This window comes from Sinohyriopsis cumingii, chromosome 15, assembly GCF_028554795.1.
Source record: "Sinohyriopsis cumingii isolate HCF-2022 chromosome 15, ASM2855479v2, whole genome shotgun sequence".
Taxonomy (NCBI): domain Eukaryota; kingdom Metazoa; phylum Mollusca; class Bivalvia; order Unionida; family Unionidae; genus Sinohyriopsis; species Sinohyriopsis cumingii.
The window spans coordinates 82,082,221-82,108,955 of NC_142975.1; the positions used below are offsets into that span (position 1 = coordinate 82,082,221).

General features: G+C 34.8%; 2 protein-coding genes across 2 annotated transcripts in view; one reads left to right on the forward strand and one right to left on the reverse strand.

The window, feature by feature from the left end:
• Positions 1–10,586: 10,586 nt before the first annotated feature.
• On the forward strand, positions 10,587–12,314 carry LOC149782187 (uncharacterized). Its single transcript, XM_089935077.1, has 2 exons — positions 10,587–11,064; positions 11,533–12,314. Exons 1-2 carry the CDS (start codon positions 10,587–10,589, stop codon positions 11,544–11,546), a joined length of 492 nt encoding a protein of 163 aa, XP_089791203.1. The 3' UTR covers positions 11,547–12,314.
• Positions 12,315–15,043: 2,729 nt separating this feature from the next.
• Positions 15,044–26,735, reverse strand: part of LOC149782188 (uncharacterized) — a 64,596-nt gene continuing 52,904 nt past the window's right edge. The window contains exon 15 of the mRNA XM_089933600.1: positions 15,044–25,653. Coding sequence (XP_089789726.1) covers positions 25,352–25,653 — 302 coding nt within the window. The 3' untranslated portion in view covers positions 15,044–25,351. The remainder of the gene's footprint in view (positions 25,654–26,735) is intronic.

Sequence of the window (26,735 nt, forward strand, 5' to 3'; positions counted from 1 at the left end):
AATGTTGGAACAAATACCTCCTTGAATTGTGCCATTGCAAACACTTAAAGTTTCCACTTCTGCATTATTAGGTTTCTTTAAGAACTACTGCAATTCAGTTTTACCATTCACGTCTAAATCTACTGCCCATTGCTTTTTTTTGCAATTGCTGAATCTGACAGTCGATGTTGAGCGGCATAGTTAATGCTTGTACTAACTGCAGTCGGCATTGATTCTGTCGATAGTAATTGAACTGAAACTGTTTTAGTGTGCTCATCCTGTTGATCGTCGTGTTCGATCTCGAAGCAACTGAGCTAACTGAAAGCCCAGTTTTGTTTAAATTGATCTACGGCACACTTAATACTATCCAAAACTGGCATTATAACATGTTTATCAATAGGTGCAGCACCAATGCTAGAGCTCAGAGCGCGTTTAGTGCAATCGTAAATAATCCACTAACATAATCATTAAGGCCAGTTCCACAATATGCCATGTACACTGATTTTCTCGCAATATCTACGCAAACGGGTTTAGAACGTTCATGCATGACTGTCATTGTCATTATTACTATTACATGTCAGGTCGATCTCTAACTTTTCACCGCGCAAATCAATCCTGTCCCCGTCTTCATCTACAAGGAAAGACTAATATATGTCAGCCAATTATTACGGCTTGGCAATGTTACATGATAATATTTTAAACAGCAGTAAAACAGATGTAATATTTATAAATAATCTTTCACTAAACAGAGACTTTTAGTACTGATACCCTGAAATTCTATTCTGTTCTCCTGGAATCGCTAAATGTTCAGCGTCTGCCACGGATGCGGAAGGTCGCGGGTTTGTTACCCCGGATGAGTCATATCAAAGAATTTTTAAATGGTACTATAAGCTATCTCGCCTGGCGCTCAGCAATAAGAGGTAAGTGTTAGAACCGGTCGGTTTGGTGGTGTCAAGATAATTTGACTATGTGGGACATGATGCCACATGTCATGATGCCCCAGTGCTAGACATCACAAAACAACTGTCTCACTACAGATATCGCAAAGATGGTACTCAAATTGTTGAACCTACGTTAAAAATCCAAAGCACACGCAGACTATTCTGTGTCCGACAAGTTTTGTCCTTAAAAAATTTACTTATATTTACTCAGTCAAGAAATTTTGCTCTCTGTATTTTTTTTAATATAATTATTTATTCATTTGACGCTGTCCCCTCAGCCCTACCTTCAGGCCATTTTTCACCAGTGCACCTGATGCGGTCATAAGCTCAAAATATTTTGGTACAATGCACACGTTGTACTAGAGGGCATCATTCATCAAAGAGTCAGACGTCTTGCATAATAATAAACCTTACGTGTCTTAGATAAGTATCTCATAATGTTTAAAGTAATATTGAACAACGAAAAACGCTAATCTTCAATTAAATTTGCGTCATGATATCCATCATGTGCACAATTCATGACTGATCATTTTGTCAGTTTTTCAAATTCTTGATTGCTATACCAGTAATTTCAATATTTAGCATGAATTCTGGTGGAAATGACATCAACCTTTTACCTCTGGGGATGGTATGGGATGGTCGAGGTATTTTAAAAACGATAGTGCAGTGATATATATATATATATATATATATATATATATATATATATATATATATATATATGGGGAGGGTGGAACCATATTAAAGCAGTTTGTTACTTAAATACGGTGCCACTTGTTACTTTAAGGCTGTTTGTTACTTAAATACGGTGCCACTTAAGGCAGTTTACTACTTAAATACGGTGCCCTTTAAGGCTGTATTCTACTTAAATACGGTGCCATTTAAGGCAGTTTGCTACTTAAATACGGTGCCCTGTCAGGCAGAATTGACTGAACAAGAAGAGGAGTGCTGAATGGAATCAAAAGGTAATAAGAAAGTGTGAAAGTACCAAGAAGATGGAATTTTTACATTAAAGAAAAATGATTATTTGTTGAACTAAAATAGTGTATTAAGACTAATCACTCAAACAACTAGATGAATCTAAAAGTGTCATAAAGGGGTATTTTAATAAATGAATATCAAACTTTAATATGGAAGTATTATGTTTCTTTGTTGCGTTATGAAACTAGCGAACCGTTTGTGGGATTGCCAGATGGGGAATTTCATACTGTAGAATCGTCTGTGACACTTAGTGCACAGAGTACTTCTCTAATGTAAGAAATAAAAATGGACAAAGGTCTGTCTGAAAAAGTAAGATTGTCTCGTGTTTTGTTTTTATATTTTCATTGAGAAGCCAACAACTCATTAGTTCCCAAACAGAACCAAAAAAGGTAAAAGAAAAATATGGTCAGTTAGAAGTCAGAACTGACTAAAGTACTCCTGAGATGCACGTTTTGCCAACACAATATGTATACTTTATTGTGTCACGCAATACCTATCTTGTAGTTATTTCATCTTCGCACATTTCTAGGATCAAGTTTGATAAACGTAATTTATATTCTTTCAAACTTTAATCAAACAACACACTAAACTACCAACATCACTGTCAACATAATGGTGGTAATAATGACGATGATAATAATGATGATGATGATGATGATGATGATGATGATGATGATAATGATGAAAGAAAAACAGAAGAAGTGTTTTATTTGCATTTAATTTGAATTGTTTATTTTACATTTTTTTTCATGATAATATGTTAGGCAAATTTGTAATTGTGTAATTGAACTTAGTCAAGATCAATTTCAATGTGTACCTGACTAGGAACACAAATTTTGCAAACACCAGATATAGCTAATATTTCTCTGTGAATATGTATGCAATATAAGGATCATTATCAATGGATGTAAACATGTTTATATTATTCTGAGTCTAGGACATTGGTATTCGGAAATCTGGTGTACCTGATTTTTGTCATTTTTTTTAATAATTGTATTAATAGACCTTATTTTCTCGACAACTAATGATGTTCTAGAATTGACCCTCATCCTGAAGCTACCTTTTGTTCTAACTTTCCGATTCTCTTTAACTTGATAAATTACTCTTTCTTGTCGTAATATCTTAAAGCACATGGTTGTGTTCCTTTTAATATTGGGGTGGAATTATTTATTCAAATTAGCATTCACTGGCAACGCAAGGTACTCATCAATAATATCCTTTCATTGGAACATGAATTCGGAGTTATTGTGAATTTAGACAAGTACATTTTAGAAACAGTGTGATGAATCAAAAGACTGTTAGTATATCATCACGCTCAAGGCGATTACCACATTACTAAGATCGACGACAGAGGCACATCAACACATTCAACATTGGAAATTAATTGGAATTCAATTAGGACTTATATATTTGGACTTGTCATAAAACATTTAAGACTATGTGGATTTTAATTTACGTTACTGTAAGTTCTCTTTAAACTTTTACATTTTGTTCTATGGAAATAAATCATTTGTTGAATATTTACAAAACTTGTTGCGTTTTGCTCGATTATGCTACTTACTTTACAGTTATGGAGTCGTAACAGAAAATTGCGGGTTCGTCCAATCAATATGAATTACTTTAGAATATTTAAAATACTTTGTTGTTGTGTTTTTGTTTAAATATAAATACACTTTGTTTTGGAATTTTCTAAGACTCAGCTATTATTCCACATACCGAAAAAAATCAATGGTGAAAATAACAAGCGTTTTTGTATAATATCATCTAAATCGGAGTACTTTATTTAAAATTCAACATCGCAAACTTTAGAGTTCTTGCAAAAGGATGAATCATTCCAGTTTGAAAAACAAAATATGATCATTCTCGAGCGGAGGCTTTAATTTTTCTTTGTGGATTTATCCTTCGGAAGTAGGTTTTGGGACATATTGAACCTTGAACCTTAATATGGAATCGAGACAGCTTCTGCTTGAGGCAAACAAAGAGCTGACGTAAGTACGTAGTGTAATTGAAAAGTTAAACAAATCTTTTTATACAGACGTTTCATCCGACCTTTATGAGCAAATGGTTAAAACTTTACAAATTACTGCTTTTACAGCTGTCAATTATTCCTTGATTTAAAAAGTCTCTATTTTCAGTAAGTCTTGGACTCAACAGCTTTTGTTATAAAACTCCATTTCAGTCACAAACAAGAATCTATAAATTGTAAGTCTGGCACAAAGTTTAGAAATAAATATTCTGATAAGACTGATCAAAAATCCTTATCTCTTTCTGCTTGCACCTATTGCAAGAAGTAGAACTTTATTTTCTGATTGCTACAGATTGAAAAACCAAAAGAAATAAGAGTTTTCCAAGCTTTGATTTCTAAGATCTCGAGGTCACGGCAATGAATTGAAATCAAAATATTTTTGGGGTAACAGCATCATATTTTATTATGGAGAATTATGAACTATTCATGTCGAAAGGTTCTATATTACTTATTAGGGATGAAGCTAATCCTCTCCTTATTAATAATTTATTGGAAACATGAGCTTTTCAGTCTTTTATTATCAGGTAATTTGCCTTTTTTCATGAGAAGCCTTCTTCTAATGAAAGCGTTATTATACAGGAGTAGGGTGTGGCTTTGTTAATGTTCGTCTACATTGTGATAATTTGTCCTCAGACTTCGTCTCAGGACCTTGTATCATTGTAACTGTGACATCTTTACCAATTCGGGGCATTTTTTTTCAATAGGCAATTACCTAGCTGTGCATAAGATTAATCAACCTGTAACTCACAAGCCATGATTGGATTAAAAACATTCCAGACCATTAAAAAAAAACTGATTGATACACTTTTTGTGCTGTTACTAGAACTATGCAAAACAAAGCTCAAAAGAATGATGTTGATCAGAAAATTACTACTTTGGCCGACATACGTATTGGTCATGCTTTTGATGAGGTTATTTTTTCTACAAGTATGGGTCAATCAAGAAGTTTTTATCACAGCTATCCTCTTTAACCTATTAATTTTCTTTATTCTTACCAGGTTGACAAATGATAATTACTCATTGTCGAACAGAACAAAAGATACTGAAAGCTCCTGTTTGTTTCCGAGTGCTACTTGAGAAATTGAAACCTCACAAGTGTCTGGTTTTTGTTGTTGTTGTTGTTGTTTGTGTTAAAAATAGGATCCTTATGAAGAACGGGAAACAACCTGAGGATGGTTCGTGAGCTTTCAAAGTGTTGTTTCTAAGTTGTATATAAAGGACATTATTAGTGTAGCCCATCAAAAGCACTTGGCTAGTCATTTAGCTGTTAGCTTGACTTGTTACAAAATCTTTAATCGCTTTTAGTGAGTAAAAATTACAAGTGATATTTGGAATATTGTAGATCTTATCAGAGTTGTCAAATGGAAGGAAAAACCAATCAAAAAGACAAATAAAGCTCATCTGTAACCTATTATTGCATTTTAGGAACCACTTAGCAGACTAATGGTAGACTGTGTCGGTCTCTTATCTCAGACTAAGTTAAAAATGAAATTAAAGTATGACAATAATACAAAGGAAATTAGTTTTCACCATGTATTATAATTCTGGTTGTCTTGTCCACACCTCAAAATCCTTTTCAGGCTGAGTATTATAGTTCTTATAAAGTTAGTAGGAAAGTAAGTGACTCAAGTTACATTATAACTAATCTTGGGATGTCCATATTTTAAAAGAGCATATTGATATAATATCCGTGTTAACTATTCAGTCTACTGTATTGCACCTGTCCTACTCTGTGATGATTTAAGCGATGGAATGCATTTGGACTGTGTTGAATTCTCTCAAACAGGAATGTTTGAAAAACAACAAATTCAGTATCAGCTGAAGAATGATTTTATGGAACCAAGTAAAAGAGATATAATACTCTCCACATATGCACCGATGATAACAAAACGAACGACGTGACCAAAACAGATTCATGCATTGACAAAATTGGAAATATAGAATATGTCACCAACTTTGAACTTTTCAAAGAATTTTGACACATTTTACGGACGGAAAGGACAAATGAAATTCGGCATTCCTAACTCCAGATGTACTTTATCAATATAACTTGGTGCGTTTCTAGCGCTTATTGAACTTTAATACCTCCGGTCAAAATAAATTTGATGCTTACGTCCATGATTTCTTCATCTATAACTACACCTCCAAAGATCACCTGGAGACCTTCCGGTATTTCTTTGATCATTTGATCCAAAGCTGAGTCTTTGCCGTGCTTATGTGGCATGTCTAGGACACATGGTTGAACACGATCAAGAAAAACTAGCATAAGTTATGTGTTTGGGTATCTCTGAATTGCCTCTGCCTGACAGTAAATAGTAACTAGTTCGATATTGGGATATGCCTGGATATTACCATAAAAAGTTTGTTCCGATTATTTGGTAATTGCTTAACCTCTGACCAACTGGTCAAGCAATAAAACCCAAGTTTCAATGGTCTGAAAAACGTCAAGCGGCATTTGATAAGTTACAAAACCATACTTAAGAGCACAGCTGTTCTTTTCAGCTCCATATTTCAGTCAGTCATTTAAAATGTCTAACAAAGTGGTGTTGGTGTTGGTGGACGACAAAGGTTTAGATTATCCGGTGATCTATTTGTCTAAAAAGAGAATAAATAAGCTCCATGGAAATTATTCCAGAATCGAGAAGAACTCTTTGGCCTGGTATTGTCTTTGCTACACATTGAAGTGTATACATAGTTTAGCTCCTTCTCTGAGCATTGTATTCAGTTATCGCAATACCCTTACTTTTTCTCGTTAGATGAAAAACAAAAATCAGAGATTTTTAAGGTTTAGTTTATTTTGAAGGAATTCAATATTTACGTTAGACATGTCAAAGGAAAATATAATTTCATTCCTGATGAACTTTCAAGTGTTTAGAAGTATTATATTGATTCATGCATATTTTGAGTCATTCGTAAGAATCCATCTTATGTCATGATTAAGCAAGTTATATTTGACTCATATTTAAATGAAAGCTTGATCGTATTAATCTTTCTCTTCTTTATCAGAGTAGGTGTTATGTATATTTAGTTATTCGTTTGATGCCTTTTTGTGGATGATTATATGTTGCATAAAATTGTATTTCGTAATTGACCTTATTCAAAATCAAGTTAAATGTGTTCCTGATTAGGGACAATGATTTTGTAAACAACATAATACGTATAGTATTTCTCTGTGAGTATGAAATATACGGATCACGATCAATAGAGGTAAATATGCTTATCTTAATCTGAGTCTATAATATTGGTATTTCCCAGTGGAGTTTACCTGATGCTTGTCATGTTCGTTATTATAATTTTTGTAATAGATCCTATCTTGTTGACGACTTAGAATGTTATAAAAATGAACTTTTTACCCTCATCCTGGTTCTATTTACGAGCCTTAGCTTTTTTATATAAGGTTGTTAACTTGGTAAATAATTTAATCTTGCCGTAATATCTTGAATAAAATCGCTCTAATTGCTGTATTCAGATTTTCATTTGGGAGGAATTATTTCTTTAAATTAGTACCAGGTGCTCATCAATACTATTCTTGGACTGGAACATTAATATGAGAATCATATTGAATTCAGACAAGAACATTTTTGACATTAATATTGTGATACATCAAAAGACTGTTAGTATTTCATCACATTCCAGACCCTTGGCACATTACCCCGTTTTATACTTCAGGCACAACAATACATTAAGTATTGTAATTTAATTGGTATACCACCGGAATTAACTTAGAACTTCATAGATTTGGACTTGTGAAAAAACTGTTTGGATGTATTTCATAATACTGTGAGTTCTTTTTAAATTTTCAGTTTGCATTCTAGGAAATTAAATCATTTTCTGAATTTTACAAAACTTGTTGGTTTTTTCCTCTTTTATGTCGCTTAATTTAAGAGCATCGGTTCGTCATAGAAGAAAAAGAAAATAAAATGGAAGATGGCTATGTATGTATGTATGTGTATATATATATATATATATATATATATATATATATATATATATATATATATATATATGAATGCACGCATGTATGTATGTAAGGATACATGCATGAATGTGTTTATGTATGCTTTTATGTTTTTTGCGGATGTGGTAAAGTGTGTGTGTGTGCATGTGTGTGACGTGGGGTCTAAATGAAAAATGTATGATTAATTCGAAGAAGTAGCCAGAATTTGCAAAAACTAAAATATGAGCAATTATTATATTATTGAATAAACTCTTGCTATGTCAAGAATAACGTGTTGAAAGCGAAACGAGCTTAAATAGTTTTCAAATATGGATAAGTAAAATTAGCCTTATACCAGCATTTGAAGTAGCTATTGAATATATTTTACAAATTAGGCTAAATTGGATGTTCATCTATTTTAATTCTCAGTAATGTTAACTTCAACCATATATGTACTTCTTGAACGAAGTCAAATCTTAGAATCAATCACTTATAGACGGCAATTCATGTTGGAATTTATTGTGGTTACAAAGATTTTGCTTGTGTGTCTGATTTTTTTCGGGGGATGTGTTTTTGCGCATGTGGTTTAACTTAACATTTGGTGTATGGTCGTCAGATATGATTAATCGATTTATGAATAAATGAATATTTATAATGTAATTTATATGTAAGTTAATTCGTAAGTCTTAGTATATAATGGCGTAGATAACGAAGTCCAGTGGTACATTCATTCATACCACTCCAACGTACGAACAAGAAAGTAAATTGCAGTTTTCCAGCAGAGTTTACAAAAAATTGGCTTCAATTTGTTATATTGTCTAAGATAATGTTAATCACAAGTCCATCTATACCAAAGTTGATGTAAGTCTCATCCACGAAGAATCGAGTTGTACCTTGTTTAGTTTTCACTCTTTGTCTTTTAATCTTTATACAAGGTTTTTGACATTCTACAGAATGGAAATTTCAAATTTCCGATATTTTCTATAGTATATATTCTGCATGTATTTCTTTATGACTTTCATTTATTTATGAATAGCATCTAACAAGTGTTCACTCCAAATAGTTCCCACTAAAGCCTTAATGATCGATTTGTTTCAGTTTTCTGATGCAAGTATTGTTTTTCCTATCACCACATCTCTAGTTTATTGATTGCTGTTGGAGATCATAAGGGGCTATCATTTAGATAGTTTCCAGAAAATCTCATATTTGTACATTGTCTTATCAAAATATTTAATTTTACACTTTATCTATTTTTTTGTTTAGTTATCTCGAATATTTTTATGTTTCTTGAATTTTAGAAAATTATCCAATTTTTTTAAATTTCTTGAATATCTTAAAGGTTTCATATACATTTAGTTTGAAATGTTCATTATTCTTATATTGAAGGAACGATCAAACGAACAAATACCTATAAAATAAAGAAAAGAAAAGAAAACTTTAAACTAAATTGAAAGTTTCACATTTCGTATAATATTGATTCATTTAAAAAAAAATTTATTTTCTGATCTTTTCTCTGATGAAGGGTAGTTCTTTGCCTCTGGCATGGACTTTAAGAGGCCAGAGCATTCATAGACGATCTCCAAAAAGCAAATTTACATGTACCAATCGGCGAGTGAAATCCTGTTCATATATATATAGATGGCTACCAATCATCAACCTAAATTTGGCAACACAGTGATTAATATATTGCCAGTCATCTCAAATAAACTGTGGCATACAGTATCATTCGCGTCACGTGCTGCATTTGCTGAGCATATATAATTGTGAAGAAAAGTATACCTTGCAAATATATTGATTTACCAACACTTAATTGCGTTTTCATGACCTCCCAATTAATGGTCTTATTGTAAGTTTCACCCTTCATGGCCAAAGTGAGAATACCTCAAACTTCAAATGCCTGACAATGTCATAATACGGAACCTCAGGCGGGCTTGAAACAATCTGTAGCATTGCGTTCATTACATAAAACCAGTTTCAAAATGCGAAAGAAGCAATGCCCATTTAGTGGAAATACAGAGCATCACTTATTTTTAGTTCTACTTTGATTAGATTGAAAAAATGGGATTTATTTATATCTGCTATTTACACATTATCAAAAACATGCACGAATACAATGCTCTTTGAATACAGAGAGTCGCTTATGGGCACCCTAAAAACAGATTATAACGTTTACAAGCGGAACACCTGTCGATTGTGAGGCATAGTTTATTTCAACAGACTCGGTCTCTGTAGAGACTGTGTGGATCATCTTCTCGATGTTTGACTCTTTTTTGAGGTTAAAAGATATATTTAATGCATAACAATCACTTTATTATAAGATTTAGTGACGATTTTCATAACACAAAAAATAAACCAAATAGATCGGTCTTATTTCCTATAATTTTGTAATTGCTAACCTAATGTATCTAGATTCCTTTGTCTAATTCCTTAATACTGTAGATGCATTTATCACGGACATTTGTTATTCGGATGAGATGAACAAGCTTATATTATTATCTAGTTCTTTGACATAGACACATACTTGACAGTAATACGGTACAAGACCTTATTAAACAATTCCGGTCCTTGCAAAGTATGGGTTAAAAGTGCCACTTATTTAAGAGCCTACAGATCATCTTTATAGTGTACGAATTTTTCTGAAGAAACAAATGTTAGTTTTTGTTAGATTTTACTGTTTTCAGGCTGCTCACTGAGGTTCTATTTGATCTTTTCAGATCCCAAGATGAAGGCAATCATCTTCTTATGCTGCATCGCTTTGGCAAAGGCATTTGGTGGTCTTTATGGTCTTTCTGGAGGATATAGTTTGGGAGGATATGGACCATGGGGTGGAGATGGCTTTGGTTTTGGAGGACATGGCCCTTGGGGTGGGCATGGAATTAGAGCTAGTCCAGATGTAGTAGGCTCAGGGACATCTGCAGCTATCATCGAAAGAGGAAATGTAGAAGCAAATGCCGTCGGTTCTCGTGTCAGCGGACAGCACATTTGGGTCAGCAGTTCTGGAACAGGTAGACCGATCTGGACACCACATGGTCGAATTGGAGTAGCTGACTCTGGCTCCAGCTCTGTCACAACCGGATTTGGCCATTTTCCATATGGCGGATATAGCGGTGGCTTTGGCGCAGGATTTGGTTTTGGCGGTGGACTCGGTTTAGGTGGAGATGACTTCATTGGGGGTGGTATTGGAGGTTATTATCCTTCTAGTAAGTATAATCGGAAGCCTATACAAATATGCTGCTAAACATTTAATTATTCTAAACATTTATTTACTATAAAAATTTATTTATTCTAAACATTTATTTATTATAAACATTTAATTTTTCTAAACATTTATTTACTCTACACATTAATTTATTCTAAACATTTATTTCCGTAACTGATAAGTTGTGCATTCCATTTCATTCATAAAAATGACAGGCCCAGATATTGATATTAACTAAAATATTGTGCAAGTGTTGTTTGTTTTTCAGTCGTGCTGTTAGTCTTAGAATATGCGAAGAAATGCCTTCTAGTGATTGGCAGTAGGAAACACACAAACACGAAACACACACTCAAACACACACGTACTCAAGCACACACACACACACATATCAGTGCTTAGTGATTTATAACACAGTTCATATTTACACCACGGAAATCACGTTTCTGCATATATTTGCTTTTATTTTCAGTCAAGAAATACTAAATAACTTCCTACAATCTTCCTACAATCTCTGATGATACATCACAAAGCCAAACCCGTTGATTTCGTACCTGAACAATGACTTTCATCTATAACCTAAAGGTGTTCAACCCTGAATGAAGTCTAGCATGCAGACATGTTAAACCTCTTGAACATTGTTCTTGTTTGCTTTAACATTCCGTTTGGATATTGTGCATAATGGGATATGAAAAGGGTTAATAAAAATATATCCTGCAATGAAACCATTCCCGATGTGGTCATTGTAAATTATATTCTGTTATTTTCTTTCCTTATTCAGAGACAATTATTTCCCTCCCCCCGACCAAAAAAAAAAAAGAAAAAAAAAAAGAAAATGGAATCATTTTTGATCAATCACGGAACATGAATTCAAAAATTGTCTTTACCTTTCTTGATTCGCCATACCTATAGTACAATTCACATGGGTCATTTATGCTCATTTACTCATTTTAAATTAAATATAAATTTTTATTTTAAAATTTAACACTAATTTTCTTTAAACAAAGTCCATTCAGTCCTAATTATTGAATGCTCTGCACCTTAACTGTCACCAAGAAACTTCAAGACGAAAATTATATATCGCTATATGGACTTTTACAATGGTGGCCATGTACTAAACTTGGGTCAAAATAAGAGCGCGTGGAGTGGAATCGTCGCAATCAAGGTCAGAATGAATTTGTTTATCTCTATGCGTAGCTTTCATTGTGACATCACAGCGCGCGACATTCAATCCGGATTGTACTGGATCTCACATTTAGGTTCACTTGGTCCAAAATTGTATACGTACTTTAACATTGATTTTGCTGTCTGCACCTATCCGGGCATCTAAACAATAACTTTCCAGAGGAATATGGATGTTATACAAAGTGAACACTTGCCACTTAAAGGTATGTAGAATCAAATTCTAAAAATGACACCCATTACTGAAATAGTCGGTGTTCAATGCCTACATGACCCATGTGACTTGCACTATAGACAGGGTATACAAATATCGGAGTTGCCAATCACGCTCTCTTGATTAGTATGCGCCTATGTTGTTAACCCTTTTGATTGTGTCACACTGAATACGATAAGGCTATAGTGTCAGGGCTCAATGCATCAACCGAGCATTACCAACCTTAGTTTTGTTCAAATACAAAAGTGGCCGGTGATCCGTCTCGAGAATAAATCTCTCCCAAAACATATACATTGAGTTTCCCAATCCGCAACACTACAGCAATATACTCGTTCTCTGTTACGAGTATTGTTGCTTCCAGAGCAGCAATATCCTGCTCACATAAGCAACAGGCATCTTTAACATATCTTGCTTCTCCAGCAAAACCACTCCTAGCCCAATATCGGAAACACCAGTTCTTAGAATAAACATTTGGCTAACATCAGGTAGCTTTAATATCGGTGCACTGGTCGGCTTTTCCTTTAGTTCTTTCTAGTGATGATCCTCACAACACTTTATACAGTTGCTCCTTCTTTGTCAGATCAGACAATGGACTGCAATGGCAGCAAAATTTCCCATAAACCTACCAAGCCAAGAAACAAATGATCCTGAGTCTTGTTGATTGGTGTAAAGAGTTTCTAATTGCTTCTGCTTGCTTGGAGTGAGGTTTTTACTGCCATGATCCAATGATGATATAACCCACACACTCTACATCAGTACAGCCAATTCTGCTTTTTGCAAGTCACATTGTGAGAATCTCCTTGCGGATTCTAACGAAATGTTCCGTTTAAACGGACACCTGTTCGCTACTAGTATCCATGAAGGCAAAAATGAAGTCTACGTAGTTGTCAACGCTTACTGAATATTTTACTAACTTGCACATCAAGCGACAACATGAGGCAATGGCACGTACCAATCCGAGTGGCATTACCTTAAATTAGTATAGCCCCTTTCTGGGTTGCAAATGCCTTCAATGTAAGGGAATCCTCAACGATGGGACATGCCAATATCCCTTTGACAAATCAAACAGACCCTCACATCTGGCATTGGTTCGGCATTGAACACTGACTTTATTTCACTGACAGAAGTCAATACAAAAGTTGTTTGTACTGTCCTTTTCTCTGACTGGGAGACAAATATTGGGAGTTAGAGGGTTAGATCACCCCCATACCTAGTATGTTATTGAACTCTTCATCCACAGCCTCTGTTGCATTAAAGGGTTCTGGGTAACCTTTAATCCTAATTAGCTCTGACGTATTCAAGTTGTGGTATCTGGATATTTAGGGACTTCGTGTCTGTTTTTGGTTCTTTTCCCTAGATTTTTTCCTCTTTTTTCTTTTCTCTTGTATCTATCTCATAAATAAACCCCACGACCCGAGGGTGTTATGCCCATTTCTTCTGTACAACTGGCTCACAATGGTGCCCAGCGTGCAGTCACAACAGGATGGAAGATGGCGGATCAGCAATTAAACCACAATTTGGCAACAAGGATGTGAGTTTGTGTACTACTGTGGAAGTGAGTGGTGTGGGCGTAGCACTGAGAGCGGAACTGGAGCCCCTGGGTAGGCCAATGTTGTACAATCTGGCCTGCTGGTGAATACATCTGAGTATTTTTTCCAAGATCGAACTGATCTGCTGATGCTGATTTTTGGACAACTCCGCACTAACATTACTTGATCTACCCCTTGTCTCTCGACACTCAAGGGATTCTTTAGGAAAGTTTCTATTTCGGGATCGCCAACCTCGTCAACCTCAAAGACTACCCCATTTTTTATAGTATCCACATGTCTACATATTAGCATGCAATATGCTCAATATGCCATACATGTCATTCTTATAGTCCATGTCACCCTTAACCTACTTAACTTTGTGGGAACTTTCCATTGAACTAACATTTTGTCATCATTACATACATACATACATACATACATGCATGAATGCACGCATGCACACACGCAAGTACGTACATATATGTATGCACGCACGTGCACACACACACACACACACACACACATACAGTACAAGCATGTACGTGTATATACAAAACTGTTTGCTGAGCCAACTCAAGTTTCCCTGTTAGTTCAAATTACTTTGTTTTTGGCCCTTAATTAAATAAGTAACTTAATTATGACTTCTCCCAAAATATGCATCTAGTTGAGCAATGGAACTCCCATTGTAGAGCACTGTAATTACGATGTAGGACATGGTAGTTATTCTAGATATGAACTAGACAACACAAATTTCATCCTCCCATCTCAAACACTTTTGAATTAGACATTTCAAGCAAAAGGTGACTGACTGACAGATGTATGAATGAAGGAAGGAAGGAAGGAAGGAAGGAAGGAAGGGATTAATTCATTAATTAAATAACTTAATTAATTAACAGATATACCCACGATACTATGTTCTGGCTTTTTCTGGAAAGGGTGGGGGATATTAATTAAAATATGATGTATTCAAGGTGTTTTAGTGATCTAGAGAGAGATTTAAAAGGTGGACTCTAAACTCCAAAGTATTAGAGGAAATTTGACATAAAGGCAAACTCAAATTCAGCAACAAACCTTTACTTATAAGCTAAACGTACATAAACATTTACTGCCCCTGGCCACCAGGGACGTAATTTCTCAGAAAGGGGACTTCATGGGGAGACTTGATTCATGCAAATATCAATGCGCTGGCTCAGTATGACTAACAGATTAGAGAGATAGTATTAGATGAGACGTCAATTAAATTTTTTTCGGGGGGGGGGCAAAATTTGACAGACTTGTTAATTTTCATATATAGGATACAGCACATGCACATTCAGGCTGGCATTTGCCCCCTCACCCCCCCCCCACCCCCAAAAGACACCCCTGCTTGGTACCACTGACACACTACTTCCTTTCGCTAAGAGAACAAAGAACAGCATGATCTTTTTGTAATCCAACTTCTAGAACTTTCAATTATTGTGCTGAACTGATATAATAACAAAAAAACTATTTCTATACAAGTTTTTATGCTGTAACGGTTATTTTGGCAATCAAACTAATAATCATTGAATTAATTCGGCTCTTCACATGGCAAATCGAAAAACCATTTACATCTTTTAACCGCCTTCTAATAGAAGAAATGTTTTATAAAATTACATTCTACACAATCAAAATGAACATCTGACAAATTTATATAAAAACAAAAAATTGCTCAGCTAGCAAGTAAATCTAATGATATTATCTACATGCTCATATACACATACATTTCCATGTTTTGAAAATTACTTACATGTATATAAAACAGGCAACAAAAGTCTGTGCATTCATATTGCACCTATGTTTTAAAAATTAGGGTTGGCATATATATATATATATATATATATATATATATATATATATATATATATATATATATTAACATATTGACTGACAATTCAATTTCGGGATTTGTTTTATAAAAATAAAATAAAAATATTTTTCTAACATGGGGGAAAAAGTACTAGGGTCAGCAATACCAAACAGGGACTCTCAGTTGACCGGTAACAATGTTTGGTCTTGGATTCAGACTCAGGACTACTACATGGAGATGCAGTCATACAGCCCAAAATCAGGCAACTGCTTTGTACTACTTAAAATAAGCCCGTCAACAACGATGGTTAAATTCTGGGATCACAATTAGGAATATTGATTGCCAGTTATTCACCCGATCATGGATGTAAATAATTTTAAAAGCTGGAATTTGGCTATTCTGGCTGGAAAAAGTCCATGTCATTAACAGAAGAACATGTTAGCCTGAAACATTAAATTCATTTAACAATAGATGACATGGATGAATATCAACAGATTGATTTTGCAAGTGTGACCAGTGACTTGTATTTTTTTTTATCAAGGCATGGTAGGATGACAAGGTGTAGGTACTACATGGAAATGCAGTGTTAAAGCCACATCAACTAACATCAACACTAATAAATCCATGTCTCATTAATCATTTTAAATTACAGTGATGATATAAAAGTGCAGTACATGTATAACACAGCTATCGAGTGCCTTGTAAATTGCTTACTTGAAAACTTGACACACCACAAGCCCTACAGTGAAATGTATGCACTCCTTTCCCACCACTCTACTCCCACTTATTTCACATATAGACATCCTTAAAAATAAAATCCATCTTGTTTTGTTTTTGCTCATCTCTGTCGATCTCATCTTCGTCTCATTTTTTCATATTGGAAATTTTAACAAAGAAGCAAGTAATGAAATTAATATCCAATATTGCAGCCAAACTCGAGAACGACATCAGAATATCGAAACAGCACAACACAAGCACGTGTCATTTGGTAAAGACGAACTTGCCCTGACCAGAGCCATGGACATATTTGTCCCTAACGTGTATCGGGTACAATGTACATAGCACATGAAGAAAAACATTACATTCCAACTGCAAAAAAAGATGGTGTGCCAGTAAATCTGAATAGAACATAGATACATATTTTGGCAATGACAGGTTCGTTCATACGGACAGCTCTGTCGTCTTCGTGACCACCCTCTCTTTAATATTACGTTTGCCTTGTAAAAAAGAAATCGCGTTGCCATATAAATGAATCAAGAAGAAAAAATCTCAACGAGAACGTATGGAAAAACAATATTGCCGAATCACTGAACAACATACTAAAATCGACATTGAAATGACTGGAAACCATATGGCATACCCATGAGCTGGGTCTGCTATTATTTCAAGCAGCAGACATTTTGTTTGTTGATCACCTCAGATGTGCATTGCATGATGAAGCAACTGCTGTCTGCAACAAATTTATGCCACATACTAAGTCAACAGCTTAATATGGCAAAACTGAGGAGAAATGCAAAGAGATTTTCCATACATTTCTTAAGAATTTGCCAAAAAATCAATACATAACGGAAATAATTTCAGCCAATGGAAAATTATGTTTCAAATGGTACTAAGAGCATTGCTAGAAAGCCAAACATATGCAATCAGATTTTCAGGAATTATGCTTTTATTTGATAAATATTGGATTTGATTTGTCTTTTGGGCTGTTGTATTTCAAAAATACTAATAAAGCTTATGTTTATCCTTGTGCCAGGGTATACAGAAATTTAAAGTTATTGCTATTTATTATTGTCATTCTGCAGCTTCAACATTTTATTTTTCATGAAGAATACTATGCACACGGTAATCAATTCAGAATAAAAAAAGAAATTTAACAAAGAAAAAAGATAAGGCATGCACAAATAACACACAAATGTTTGTACGTCTGGTTGACTATTCCATGAACTTCTATAGAAATTTGCATTTATCCCCAATTACACATTTTGACCCTCACCCAACCCCACCCCCAACTAAATTCATCCTGGCCTATATTGTCCATGTCATTCCTTAACAAGTAGACTGTGTAGCTCATAACATGTTATTCACGTGTGCTATGTTTATTGCTCACAAAAAACTCATGTACATACTTTTCCCTCAATGCCAGTATTAAATTATTTACAACCAACATCATGATAATAATACTATAAAGAAATAATATTAAGATTGTATGGCAATTCATGTATGTAGCTGTCAAAATGTAATTACCTTTTAATGTACATTTCCAATGTTACATGTATGCATATCACCATGTAAACATCGGTGTCAACATAAATGTCAATTAAGTTCGGTTGATTTATTTAATTTACACTTGATTTTTAAATAGTTTGTCAAGAACAATAAATATTGATATAAGATCATGCACAATTAAATAATCCTCAACTTGAAGCATTTTATTACGTAAACTCAACCCCATCCACACCTTTTTCTTAACAACACCGCCAGCCCCCCCACCCCCAGTATATGGACATAATTTATTTCATACAAGTCTGATAAAGATCACTGAAATGCACCAAATCGTTGTCATTTTTATGTATGGATTGCGTATGTTGGCCGACTGACCACATTTTCTTTATTTGGAAATGGCACCTCCACATGGCATTATGTTGACATGTGCATGAATGCATCAACAGATATGATGAAATAATCAGCCAACAAAGAATTTCTGTACCACAATAGCAAAGTTACTTTCTGCAATTAAATATGCGAGTTATAAATTAATTAATGTACATACCTGGACGATTGAAATTAGTAGATATTTCATCATCTCATCCATAATTGTTATTCTGCCAGTACAATAAAAGCTACAAACTTATGTTCTTATATTCGTACAAAACTGAAGTCAGTGATCGCACATTATTTCTGTAATCATAAAAGCTAACTAGTAAAATATTTTCCCATAAAAGTTGTAACCTTCAGTCAGTTATTTATTTATTAAATTAAAAAAATATAATACGAAAAGGTGATTGTTCTTCCTGATAATGTAACGGTAAATACAGCACTGGCACAACGTTGTATGAATGTTACATGTTATTTTTGTAAAAGTGATACTATTTGTTGTACATGTTGTTATGATCAATGTGCATAGGCGCCATTTGTAATTTTTATATTTTTGAAACCAGTAGACTATTAAAATTAGGTTCATGCATAATGTTTTAGCAACATTACTAGAACTTTACATCACCATGTAACCAAATTACAACCTTGCAACAACGTTGTGAAAATGTTGTGTGTTAGCTGGGAGTAATTAACAGTTGGAGAAAGAACCCAGATAAACCCTAATAAAAACTACTGACCCATGGAAAGCTACATGAATGCTTTCTTACATACCCACATTGACCGAACCCAAGACGCGAACCCAAGAAGACAGATATGAGATGACAGTAATCAGTAAAGGCAAACACTTTGGACGATTCAGCAGCCAGGGGCTCCAACTATTTGTTTTAAGGACAGTAAAAATTACATTTTTTTTTTCTTTACAGGAGGTCTGGATTTGAGAGGCATGGTTGGCTTCCTTTTGATTTAGAAGCAAGTAGATGTTTATGAAAGCATGATTAAAAGACCCCACATCCCTACAAAATTCCAGTCAGGATAAGGTATATGATAAGGTTTTCAAGATGGCCACTTTAGAAGCCATTTTGTATGTAAGAGTTTTGCATTTTACATTTAGGAACAACTAGATAAAATAAAGAGTCTATTCATCGCAATCCATTGTCTACAAGAAGACAGCCATTACAAGATTTTCAAGATGGCCACAAATGGCAGCCAAATTGTGTATTCTTTTAGCATGATTTTCATTTAGGACCAACCAGATATGATAAAAATCACTTGGTGAAAACCTATGTAACAAAAGGCATACCCCAAGAGGAGAGATAGTATTACAAGACAAGGTATCATTGGTGGAGGTAGGATCAGCCCAATTTTCATTTAGTACTGTGCACCAAGTAGGCATAATAAATTCATTTTAGTTAAAAATCAATGCAGATACAGCCATCCATACAGAGGAATAGTGGTTTTACAATTGTAAGATACGTAACATTTTTATTTAAAACCACCTAGACATCATAAGAGTTATCTTACTGAAAACCCCTTGTCAATATTTCCTACTGTTCACAAGGCATAGCAATCAATTATCTCCTGGTGACCATATGAAATGTCAGATCAATATCACTTTCATTTAGAATGAACCATATATCATAAGAAATATGTCAATGAAAGCTCCATGTCAATGCAGTTGTTCATTCAGACCACGTAGTGACAATACTTTTAAGATGGCCATGGTGGTAGCCATTTTTAATGTACAATGGCATGTCTGACAGGAACCGTTTTCAGTTATACATAGTAAGAAGTCTCTTGTGAAGCCCCCATATGGTATGAAGGTATCAATTGTGCAATTCCAGGTGGGTGGAATTTAATGTGTAGGGAACATTGCATTCAGAAATAAAGAACAACACTAGCTGAGTTTGGTGCATTATGTAAGAGTTGTACTTTCTGTTAGGTTAAAAAAAATGTCGTGCCTCTTGGTAACATGTGAGATCATGTTAATTCATATCCAGTTCATATTTTTTTATTTTTATGACTTTTTAAAAATGTGGTACACATGGCTGAAACTGTGTCTGTTGTGACTAGATAACTCTTACCCATAGCTAGTTCCAGCACATTTATCTCTCTTAAATGCCGTGGAGTACCTGGTTTTGTCCTTGTCAAATTGACAATCTAGAATTGTTCTCTACGAGAGTGTGTAACATGCATGCTGAGGTAGGATAGAAAGTACATTTATTTCACAAAACATTACCACTGAGATATACATAGAAAAATAATGGTACCGTGATACCATATCAACACACCATTCATCAAGGACCAGTAGCGATATATGACCTAAACTTGTTGCCATGGCAGCCATAATGTGTCAGATAGGCAACATTTTCAGGACCAAGTGGGCATTATAATAGGTCTTTCAGTGAAAACCTTATGTTGATATGACCATCCATCAAGAAAAAACAGAAATAAAATATGAAAAAACATTTTCAAGATGGATGTCATGGCAGCCATACCAGAGATCAGATCAGGACCATATTTTTTATTGCTCAGAAAAGGTATCATAAGAAGTATTAAATCTAAAACCTCATATGGCAAACCATAACGGATGTCAGACCGGTACCGTTTGTATTTACAACTAACTTGATATCAAATGATGTCTCATACCCTATGTCAATATGACTACCTGATCAAGAGCAGTAGTGATAACAAAATTTTTAACATGGCTGCCATGATGGCTATGTTGGAAGTCTGAGGATGTCTGAGGGGCACCATGATCATTTAGAAATAACTAGACCTCGGGATGAATGTGTTCATAAAGTTTCGTATCAATCCACGAAATAACTAAGGAAGTGTTGTCGTGACAACCTTGTGCTATCAGACGATGAACACTGGTCTAAAACCAGAAGAGCTAAAAGGGGCAAAAGCACTAAAATCATAGGAGCTTAATAATATGTGTGTATGATCATCTTCAGACGATTGCTCTAACAATAGTTTGCAATTTGATATAGTGACTCAATGCAGTTCATGCAACTGTTTCATATAACTCATCAACTCGACAATATTAATTCCCTAAAAGCTTGGTACGTGTTCTGAAATTTCTTTCTAACATTTGGAATGTATAATACGTATATGAATTGTATTAAACTATGCTCCTATCTTATTTTTCATGACTAATCAAAATCCATGTACAAAATAAATCCATAGAAAAAATAAAACCTAAAAAATGTCAGTATGTAAATTCCATTTATATCCATGTACAAAACAAATCCATAGAAATAATAAAACCTAAAAAATGTCAACATATGAACTCAATTTATGTCCATGTACAAAACAAATCCATAGAAATAATAAAACCTAACAAATGACAATATATAACCTCCATGTAATACGCATTTAATACATACAAAAGCACTGCGATTGGTGACATCATTACAAAAGTAATCTGCCCCCTCCCAGTCTCTATTATTTGGCCCCCTCCCAACATAAAATGTTGCTTTAATGGGAATATTAAGCCCCCAGTGAGCCAGGATCACCCCATTCTATCCCATCCTACTACCACTGACAGTTATTAATTATATAAATAGTGAATATATATGAAAACTTAAGGAATTTAATAAAAAGTAACATAGATTTCAGCAAGTCGTAAACAGTAGCATCAAAGTTTCATCACTTGTGTGAGCTTATTTCAGGAATTAAAGTCTTCTACTCAGTACCTTAATAATACTTCCATGCAGATCTTTACAATTAAACCCACTTGTTATTTTTCAAGCAATCTGGGCCCTCAATAGACAGGCAACTTGGACCCCTAATGGACACAGATACTCTGGACACCCAATGGGCACAGACAGTCTGGACAACGCAGTGGACACAGGCAATCTCATCCAGTGGTCACATGCAATCTTAACACCTAATGGGCACAGGCAATCTAGATATCGCAATAGACTCAGGCAATCTCATCCAGTGGTCACATGCAATCTTAACACCCAATGGGCACAGGCAATCTTAACACCCAATGGGCACAGGCAATCTGGGCACCCAGTGGGCACAGGCCTTGTGTATTTCTAATTCCTTTATAAGAATTTCCTCGAAAACTTCATATGAAATATCAAAATGGTTGCTACCTCTCAGACAGCAACATGTGTGCCATCCTTAACATAGACATTTGCACAGAATCAACCATTTAAAAGAGATATGCTTGGATAACCTTTTCTTATATCACTAGTAGCAAATCCCATACTTAAGAAGTTTCTTAGTTCCACAAACAACACACAAGTCAGATTCTTTTCATCAAGGGTTTTTTAATTTCGCATAAAACATTATACTTCCTATCTGTTAGAAACCCTTACTCATCCACCAGTTCTGCTAGTACATCTACATATATCATACAGAAATGGATGACGTCACTAAGCATGTAATAACATCAACTTAAAAAAGATGTCACATCCAAAATATAGATGGGTGAATTTTTATGATGGGTTGTTCTGTCTAGGGTATATTCTGTTCAACTTTTTGATCAACCCTCTTGTATATGAATTTGCAGATGACCTGATTAGGCTGTTCAACCAAACCATTGGGCCCTGGATGGCTAAGTGGTAAAAGGTGCTCACCTTTACAGGCAGCATCTTGACTCTGTCTGTGTTGGTTGGAGTCTCATACTTGGGCAGCATTGGTATGTGTGAAAGCTTGCCAGTAGCATAATAGGTTTGTGGCAATTCCCAGGATTTTCCAAGGTTCTTCCTCCACCAAATATACTGGCCACCATGCACAACTTATCATGTGCTGAATAATGGCATTAACCCTTTTTATCCTGTTTACCAATTTCAACTGCAGTGCCCGATTCTTAAGAAGCACTTCAAAATATATTGTGGTAAAAAAAAAAACATCAACAGCAGCAGGGGGCATTTTTTATACACTCCTGTTCAGCATCATGGTTTGTTTCAACATTTTTGGGGCATTCTGTAATTCATAATTTTGTATGAAAATCTTGTTAGCACAACTGAAAAAAACTACTTGAGGCAATCACATGAAATGGTAGGCAACATATGTATTTAGATGGAGATGACTTGACGTTTAGGTCATTATGATAGTTACACCTTTGCATAGACATTTCGCAATGTGACTATTCTGACAAACCTATTAGCTGGATTAAACATGCACCAATTGAGATAAAGGAATAACATATTTGTCAGCTGTTTTTAACAGAAATCTTGTTAGAAGTATGAAGCGAAATCCAGTAAAAGACAAATGAAATTTAAGAGGTATAATTATATTTATGCATCTTATGTAGAATTTACAGATATTGCAATAATTTGTTAAGTTTTTCATAATTTATCAGGACTAGTCATGATTGGTTTTCAAAACAGTCTACTAACAATGCTACAGAACTGGTGATATGTCTTTTACATACACAAATTCTAGTCACTTAATAATGTTTACTTGGCACTTTCAAGACAAGATTGTGCTTAAGTACCCTTATACATACATACATACATACATACATACATACATACATACATACATAGAGATCACAGTTTGTTTTTCCATTTAATAACGACTGCATAAGAAATCCAGCCAAAATCCTGTATTATTTGCATGAATTTCAGAAAGATTTATGTGTAAGTGAAAATACTTAGTTTGCATTGGCATGCAGTGCTCAAAGAAAAATGTTTTTAGACACAGGCCCAGGGCTGGTAACTTAAAAAATTCACAAGCTTTGACTGAAATTCCACAAGCCTGGACTCCAATTTCCACAGGCCCAAAATTTCCCCTTTTTTGAATAATATTTGTCACACAATGTTCCAATTGCTACAATTCAAATATAAATTCAATAGGGTTCATAATTAGTGTTCATCACTACACTCGCTAGAGACTGGAGTCTCCTGGTGTTAAAACGTTTCGCTCACAACCTTCCCTTTTCTGAAGCATACAATTAACACATTCATAAAAAACACAATATGCTGTATACTTAAGACATTTGTTATTCTGCATTTTAATATTTAATGAAAAAGTCAGTGTTTAAGGCACTTGTATACTTTATAAAAGCTTAAACAGTGTTTATATACTAACATTTGGGTCAAATTTTAGTGACTAGAACAGATCTTGCAACATAGAAACCTGGTGTGTGTGTGTGTGTGTGTGTGTGTGTGTGTGTTTGGACTTTTAACATAGCTTTAACAATTTTCCAGTCATATGACTGTAATGGTGCTGCAGACATGTAACATGATGTCCCACCCAGTCACATCATCCTGACTCCAGGTCAATCAGTCTTAATACTAACCTCTTAATGCTTAGCGCCAAGTGAGGCAGCTGTTAGCAGCACTTTTTAAAAGTCTTTGGTATGACTTTGCTGGGGTTCGAACCTGTGACCGCCCGCATCAGAGGTGGATGCTCTAACAACTAAACCACCGGAGCGGTCAAGAAACCTGGTAATATGTAATATTTATAAAGGAAATGATCTGATCACAATTTATGTTGCAACATACCTACTTGTGAGACAGTGCATACTGATTTGCAATAACTGGCCATACTTTTACTAATTATTCTCTCCACCACATCACAGTGACATCACTACACAAGGATGCAAGGATAATAAGTAATCTCTTCAACACATCATAGTGACATGACTTAACAAGGACACATGGATAATAAGTAAGCTCTCCACCATATCAAAGTAGCATGACTAAACAAGGGTGCATGGATAATGAGTAATCTCTCCAACATATCAAAGTGACATGACTACACAAAGATGCATGGATAATAATGCGGCTTCTTAATGATAAAACACATCCATTCCACAATGTGGAGGGGCTTTTCGTCTTGAGGTTCTCTCCACCCCGCTAGAGATGAAGGAAAGATACATGCTTCTACTGTATATTATTTATACTGGACATGTTCCACTAATAATCTCAGAACTGTCTGCAATAAGTATAACATCCAATATGCTATTTATCACGAGAGAAGTTCACTTCACACACTTATCCAGAATACTGTGATCAATACCGATGCAATGGAATGCATCCTCCAGACATCTGAAAGTGGCTTGCCTAGCTTGATTTTGTCTCCACTCTTTCAGGATTTTAAAGCACTGTGTTTGCACATCATGTGGATGCTCCATCTGAATTTGCTCGATTCTGGACACAGGAACTCCCAGTTCAACACCCAGATGCACATATTCCTTCCCAATCTTGTGACAGATCTTCTGCAGATGTTGATCTTCTGGTTGCTTGTCTAGTTTTTCTTGTGGGGGCCAACATGGTCTGTTACCTGTAAGGAGGCCATCAAATTGAACAAATAACATATAGATAGACATGATCTAATTGCTTCCCCGCTCAAGTATATTCACATATTGTAAGAACAACAAAGTTCTCTCAATAATATTCATCATATATTGTATGGACTTCCAAGTCCCCAATTTGCGACAATATTGATACATTGCATATACTACAAAGTCCTCCTCCCAATAATATTCATATATTGCATGTGTTTCAAAGGCCCTTTCCTTGCAAAATTTATATATTTTATGTACTTAAAAGTCCCTGCCAACAATATTTATATAATGCATGTACTTCAAAGGCCCCTGCCAACACTAATTATATACTGCATGTATTTCAAAGTCCCTGTCCCTGTAACCATATTTATATACTGCATGTACTTCAAAGCTCCTCGCCAACAAAATTTATATAATGCATGTACTTCAAAGCCCCCTGCCAACAATATTTATATACTCCATGTATTTCAAAGCCCCTTGCCAACAAAATTTATATAATGCATGTACTTCAAAGTCCCCTGCCAACAACATTTATATAATGCATGTAATTCAAAGTCCCCTGCCAACAACATTTATATAATGCATGTAATTCAAAGTCCCCTGCCAACAATGTTCATATATTGGATGTACTTCAAAGTGCCCTGCCAACAAAATGTATACACTGCATGTGCTTCAAAGTCACCTGCCAACAAAAGGTATATCTTGTTTGTAATTCAAAGCCCCTGCCAACAAAATGCACATACTGCATGTACTTCAAAGTCCCCTGCCAACACAATTTATATAATGCATGTACTTCAAAGTTCCCTGCCAACACAATTTATATAATGCATGTACTTCAAAGCCCCCTGCCAACAATGTTCATATACTGTATGTACTTCAAAGTACCCTGCCAATAATATGTATATATTGTATGTACTTCAAAGTGCTCTGCCAACAAACTTTACATGTACTTCAAAAAAGCCTGCTAACACAATTTATATATTGTTTGTACTTCAAAGTCCCCTGCCAATACAATTTATATATTGTTTGTACTTCAAAGTCCCCTGCCAACAATATTTATATATTGGATGTACTTCAA